This window comes from Vigna unguiculata, chromosome 9, assembly GCF_037176805.1.
Source record: "Vigna unguiculata cultivar grain cowpea cultivar isolate G323 ecotype 2 chromosome 9, ASM3717680v1, whole genome shotgun sequence".
Classification (NCBI taxonomy): Eukaryota; Viridiplantae; Streptophyta; class Magnoliopsida; order Fabales; family Fabaceae; genus Vigna; species Vigna unguiculata.
In genome coordinates, this window is record NC_140800.1 from 19,344,403 (window position 1) to 19,351,037 (window position 6,635).

General features: G+C 35.0%; 1 protein-coding gene across 3 annotated transcripts; it reads left to right on the top strand.

Moving 5' to 3' along the window:
* The first annotated feature begins 1,185 nt into the window (after positions 1–1,185).
* On the top strand, positions 1,186–5,190 carry LOC114162370 (squamosa promoter-binding-like protein 13A). Of its 3 annotated transcripts, XM_028046237.2 has the most exons (5): positions 1,188–1,365; positions 1,501–1,563; positions 2,193–2,569; positions 3,450–3,583; positions 4,365–5,190. In XM_028046237.2, exons 3-5 carry the CDS (start codon positions 2,217–2,219, stop codon positions 4,994–4,996), a joined length of 1,119 nt encoding a protein of 372 aa, XP_027902038.1. In that variant the 5' UTR covers positions 1,188–1,365; positions 1,501–1,563; positions 2,193–2,216; the 3' UTR covers positions 4,997–5,190. The 3 variants fall into 3 exon arrangements, with proteins under 3 accessions (XP_085522230.1, XP_027902038.1, XP_027902037.1); XM_085666104.1 differs by having other exon boundaries at positions 1,186–1,365; positions 1,501–2,569; XM_028046236.2 differs by having other exon boundaries at positions 1,190–1,365; positions 1,501–2,569; positions 4,374–5,190.
* The last annotated feature ends 1,445 nt before the right edge of the window (positions 5,191–6,635 follow it).

Consider the following 6,635-nt stretch of genomic DNA (forward strand, 5'->3'; position numbering starts at 1 on the left):
AATTTGTGATGTATGGATATAAAGATCACTTACGTATATAGACGATATAAACATTCAAGCAAAGTTGATCTAGAAGAAAACCCCCTTCCGCTGAATTAGCCTTAAAAGTTAAAGTCAATGCGTCTGGTCTGGTTAATTTGAATTGATGAATGCAGTCCTACAGGAGGACCTTCGTGTTCCAAATATTCAACGATTAGTCATATTCCATTATTTCCATCTATACTTGTTCGCTTAATTTCAATTTCAATCTTAATTGTTGGCGGAAAGCGACATCTTACACACTTTGGTTCAAATGATGTGAATGGTTTAAAGATTTAGGAAGCAGAAAAGAAACGATATAACGGTATAGCAAAGAAAAAAATAATTAAGTGCAGGAAACACAGCACACACACATATGTGATGGATGCAGAAGCGCAATCTGAGAGCAGCATAGCGAACAGTGATGTAACGTGACGAGAAGGTTATTAAAGAACAAAATAAAGATTTGGTTGGAAGCATATGAGTAGAGAAAAATGGGAGTTGTGTAAAATGAAATGTTTGACTGAAAAATAAGGATGTGTGTGTAAGTGTATCTGGTAAGATGGATGGTAATAAATGGTACAGTCCCCACAGCAGAATTGACATGAAGATGGCAGAAAGGGTAAAAATGATCACATGCTGGAGGGGTTATGGCATATGAAGGTTTGATGGGGTGGCATGCTTGTTGTGGCCTAAATCAGCAAACTATCAAAACCTGGAGCCCTCAAAATTAATAGTGGACGTCTACTACATGGACCCACCACACCACTCATCATTACCCTTCTCCCAACAAACTCCACTCCACCACTTTTACCACCATTCACAACACCTTTCAAATTTTACTTCACTTTTCAATTGTTTAGGGTCACAAATAATACTTAATCACGTAGTTCTCTTTTAAGGGTTGAAGCTTATTAGAGAAATAAGAGATAATGAGGGATTAAGGTAATTAATAATGTTTAGAATTAGATTAGAAGAGAGGAAAAAAGAGGCGGGGGAAAGACATGCCATGAAATGTGAAACATAATGCCACATGCCTTGTCTTGAGCATCCATTCTTTGTACTTCTTTTTCCTGACTCATAAAAGTTGAAAGCAACCAACAGCCTGTCCTTATTATCCATCTTCCTTTCTTTCTCTCTCAACCTACTACACTCACTGGAGGAGGGGAGGAAGCCCCTATATTTGGAAAAAATAAATATTAAAATATTTGGTTCAACTTCTAAGACGGAGCATATCATCCAGACCTTTTTGCCTCTCTCCTCCTTCTTCAGTATCAACTTCCAATACATTATCCACTCCACTGTGTGCACAAATCCATGACTTCACATCCTTTAACTCTCTAACAGGTATGGTTTTTGGGATTCCCTCTCACCTAACACACAAAAACCTCTCCCTCATTCATCAATAACATAATCAAAAAAACCTTCTTTTTATTTATTTTTCTTATTCACTCCATTGGCTACTCATGGAATCCATGTCAGGCAACCACTGGTCGGTGAAGGAAGAAGTGAGCATCCTACTGCTGCTCTTGTCTGCAACTGCAAGTACTCTCTCCCTTCCTTCTTGCAATCACTGTTTATTTATTATTTATATTTATTTTCTTTCTACTTTTATCTTTCTAGTTGCTTCACTGTGCCTTCTTTGGTAACCTTCTCAATTTATGCTTCCATTTTCCTTGGAACTCTTCCTACTCTTCCTACTACTTCATTAACTCTAGGCGGTCAAGTCTTTATTTACTCATTTCATTCTGCTTAATATTTAACCCCTTCTTTCTTCCTAGTACGGACAAAAACTTGTCCAATGTGTTTGTCTTATAATTGCCTGTTTGTGTCTGTCTAGTTTTTCTTGATTTCCTCCTCCCCTCTATCATCATCTATCACTTTCCATTCTTCTTCAATTGGACTTTTACCCATGCCCTTTTCACTTTGCTTCTTAATTTAAGTTTCCCTCTCCTTACTCTCTCACTATTATTTATGCAATACAACCTCATGCCTTTCTCACTGCACAATTTTCTGTTGCTCCTCATGCAATTCTGAACCTATGCTCCATACCATCATACTAAGGGGGACTGTGGAGAAGTAGAAGGGTGGGGAGGGGTTTTACTTTTCTGTATTATTTTGTTATGGACTGGAATTTGAAAGCACCTTCTTGGGATTTGGTGGATGTGGATAAGGCTTCCATACCCAACATAGACTCAATGGAGGAGCATAACAGATTTGGAGTTTATAGAATGGAGGGGGAGTTTTCTGTGGACTTGAAGCTTGGTCATGTGGGGAATTCTGGCACTGAATCACCATTAGCCAAGTCCAAAGATGTTGCTGCTGTTGCTGGAGTCTCCAAAGTGGCTTCCTCACCTTCAGGGTCTTCTAAGAGAGCTAGAGCCATTAACAGCACAACCCTCACTGTGTCATGCCTTGTGGACGGGTGCAATTCTGATCTTAGCAATTGTAGAGACTATCATAGGCGACACAAGGTGTGTGAGCTCCATTCCAAGTCCCCAGAGGTCACAATCGCTGGCCTCAAGCAAAGGTTCTGCCAACAATGTAGCAGGTTTGTATCATATCATACCATATATACTCAGGCTTTTGTTCTTTTGTTTCAATTTCAGTTCTAGATTGCTTGTAAGCTGTGCTTTGTCCTCTTAATTATTGCTTTTTTGTGTTTTTGCCCCCCTTTTCTTTTCATTGTACCTCATCGACATTTAATTTGTGTCGTTTGCATTGCATCCGTATCCATTATTCATGTTAGCTTCACAAGTACTCATACCACACCAAATTACTTTATTTTGCTTTCCCCTACCATTAGCATCTTAACTTAGCGTTCTTTAGAAGAAGCAGGTTTTTATACTCTTAGTATTTACTTCCTCACCATTCATTTTCTAAAGATAGCAAATTTTCTTTGTTTTTACTTTAAAAAAAAATATATTTAAAACCATATTAAATCAAGGAAAGAGAATGTACTGCGAGAGTATTAGAAAAAGATTCGCTGCATACTGATTTCTTAAACCATAACGAATCTCAACACACACGAAACATGTTGAATTATTATGATTACTGAAGTTTACAAATAATACTAGTTCTTAACCTTGGTGTTTGTCGTTATATGTTTATACCCTTTTTGTGTGGCACTTTTCAAAAACCAAATACCTCTGCTATATACATGGAGAATTAAGCTGAAAATATACCGGTGCACGGAACACAATTAATTACAGAAGTTTACACATAATATGAGAGAATGACTTGCCTGTGTTGTTCTGTTAATATACCCTGTGTATAGGTATATTGCTTGTAGTAGTTGTGGTAAATCCGTGGTAAATATTTTTCACCGCTTAGTTTGATGTGCATTTGATTTTATGTTCTTGATTCCATTTCCATGTCATATTGGCGTGTCTCAGTTGGCTGAAATTCTGAAACTTGTCTTTTTTTGGAAGGTTCCATTCGCTGGAGCAATTTGATGAGAGAAAAAGAAGCTGCAGAAAGCGTTTAGATGGACACAACAGACGGAGAAGAAAGCCTCAGCCAGAAGCTCACACGCGACCTGGTAGTTTTTTATCGAATTACCAAGGTAAGCTTTGGGGTTGTATTTGTTGTTCTACTACCACATTATCTGAATGGAATGGACCCATGTGCATATATGCGTGGATTTCATGCAGGTATTAGCTAGAGATACACATCCACATAGGTACACGAGTCTCAAAAGAGTAAGAAGTTTCATGTGGAAACAATGCACTTAGCTAAATGAGTGCGCTGCCCACATACCTGATATGGCTGATTTGGTCCATTTATGTCCACGCTCATGACAATCTAGTGGCCACTAGTTAAATATGTCACTACATATAGACCATAAAAAAGGAAAAACATTTTCAGTAAACTCCCATGTGCTTCAGAGTCTATGCATCAATCATTCTGATCTTTGACTTCCTATAACTCTTATTTTTTCTTCTTTGTTTTATGAAAAGCTATCCATTTTTTTTATCGTTTCTCTATCATTTTACTTCATAGGGGACTGAAATGACGTTTGGCAAGTCAAAACTTTATACAATAATACCTGATGCTTACCATTTTAAGAGCATGTATTGGACTTTGTTTGGAAGATGCTTCTTTCTAGAGATTGATCTAGACTGTCATCCACAAGAAATTATCATCTTTTGTCTTGCTTTGCAAAATTTGTTCATACAAATCAGAACTGTTAGATGATTTGAGATCATCATATTTCTAATGTAACATGTGGTAGGTACAGGATTATAGAATACAATAATTTGTCCTGGACAAAACTACAGTTGAGAAACCTTTTGTTTACCTTCTTAGTTCCCTTTAGATAAAGTATAACAGTTGAGAAATTGAAGATTTTTCAGGTACTCAGTTACTACCCTTCTCAAATCCGCACGTGTATCCTTCGAGTGCCATGATGAGCCCCCCTTGGAGTGGAGGGCTTGTGACTTCCTCTGCAGATGGTAGGTTGCAGAACCAGCACCACCATCAAGTGCACTTGGTCGATAAACAAGAACTTTTTCTAGGATCTTCTCAGAAAGAAGGGAAGCAAGTGGCATTCCTACACGGTAACCATCCCTCCACAGGTGCACTCAGCAACCAAAACCTTCCCTTTCCGTCTCCTTCTGTGTGCCACACGCTTCTCAGGAGCAGCCCTTTATCAGAAAGTTGTGGAGCGAGAAGCAAAATGTTCTGTGAAAGCTTAACAACAACAAATTCGGTGCATGACACTCCTTGTGCTCTCTCTCTTCTGTCATCATCACACACGCACACACCTGGGAATGGTTTGAACCAAATGGTGCAGGCTCCGTCGATGTCCCTGATGCAGCCCTTAGCCCTGAGTCTGCAGGATAACAGCAACTTAGAGTCTGTGGAGCGAGTGTTGGTTCCCAATGGGAGTGACCACTGTTCCTCCATGTATAGCTTGGGTTCTGATGGATCCCACTGCAATGACGCCCCTCAACTGTTTCCCTTTCAATGGGAATAGAGCTTTTCATCGTAAGCCAACAACATTCATAATCACACTTTGTTTTTCATTCCTAATGAATTCTGATTTTTATCGTAAGCCAATCATTTCTGTGAATCATCCTTAAACGAAGGCACTGCCTATGAACAATCCTGCTATTTTTGTCTGTACCTTCACGGAAACAAAAACTAAACAATTTTAGATTCCATTCACTACACTATCTTTTAACTGTAAAAGCAAAATTTACATGTATACCTTTTAACGGAATAATGTCACATGCTCCTTTCGTTTTCGAACATATATAGATACATATGATTACATCTTAATTAAAGTTTTATTTTCTTTTCGGTGATTCTTTTCTTTCATATCATCTAAAAGATATTTATTTTTTAAATAAGATTAATACGTTGCTTTATCTTTAATGGGTTTTCCTTTCTTGTCAATTTATTTTTATCTAGCAAAGTTTTTAGTTCGATTTTTTTTTTATTATAAAATATTAGAGTTAGGAATGAAAGTACAAATTGCATCTTGTTACTTATAAAATTGCCTAATTGTCTTTATATAAAGGTAATTAAATTATTTTTTAATTATAAATTTATATTGGTAACATGTTTTTTATGAATTTGCTTTTTCTTTTATACTTTTCAAAATTAAAGGAAGTCAGGACATGATCGAAGAGGAATGTCAATGCAAAATCTTTTAATTTTATTTTACTTGATATAATTTGCTTTTTTTACTTATTTAAATTTATGTTATGAGACTTACGTTCTAAATAAACTAATCTTTACAAATTTCATGTTTTATTTTCTTGGTAATAAAAATAAAATAATTTTATTCAAAATATTCACATGTATACGTGGATTTTATGTAAGTTTGCAAGTAATTATCAAAGTATTTACTCACAATTTCACATAACATGTTTGGAATGTTTTTATATTTAATATATTTTAAAATATTAAGGTACATCAATTTATTTTCAAAGTATAACAAAAATATAATACCAAAATCTATAGAATCTAAATTTAAAATTACTAGCGCAATTATAAATTAACATTTTGTTGATTTTAATACTTAAATTTAAGGGTATCTAAACCAAATCCACTCAACATTCGAATTGTTCCTAATGAAGTCCAACTACCTAGGATTTAGGTTTTGAGTCTTATAATTTTAAATTCGAATTTCATTCTCATTCAATTCATCTACTTGATTGAGGATTTATTCTTCTTTAATACACCCGTAAAGAAAGACAAACAATGAATTGATGTCAGGTGTTGTTTAATGTGTTTTTATTTTTAGTTGAAATTTAGGGCTAGCAGTATTTTTTAGTTCTATATTTATTTGTATCAATGGACCAATATTTTCCCTCTATTTAGTCTTTATTCAATGTCACTTTTATATATTTGGAAAAGATACAATGCATTTTGTATATTATTCAATTTTAAAAACTAAATGAAAAGATGATATTAAGTCAATATAACGAAAATGACCACATTTAATTTATTTATTTTTATTTTTGAAAAATTAAAGGATTACATAAGATCAAAAGTATTATTAAACCTTAAAATTGATATAAATGATACATAAATTATTTAAGTGCATAACAATAAATAAGGCAGTCTTTAAAAACTCGCTAAATTATGAATTCTACATGAATTTCAAT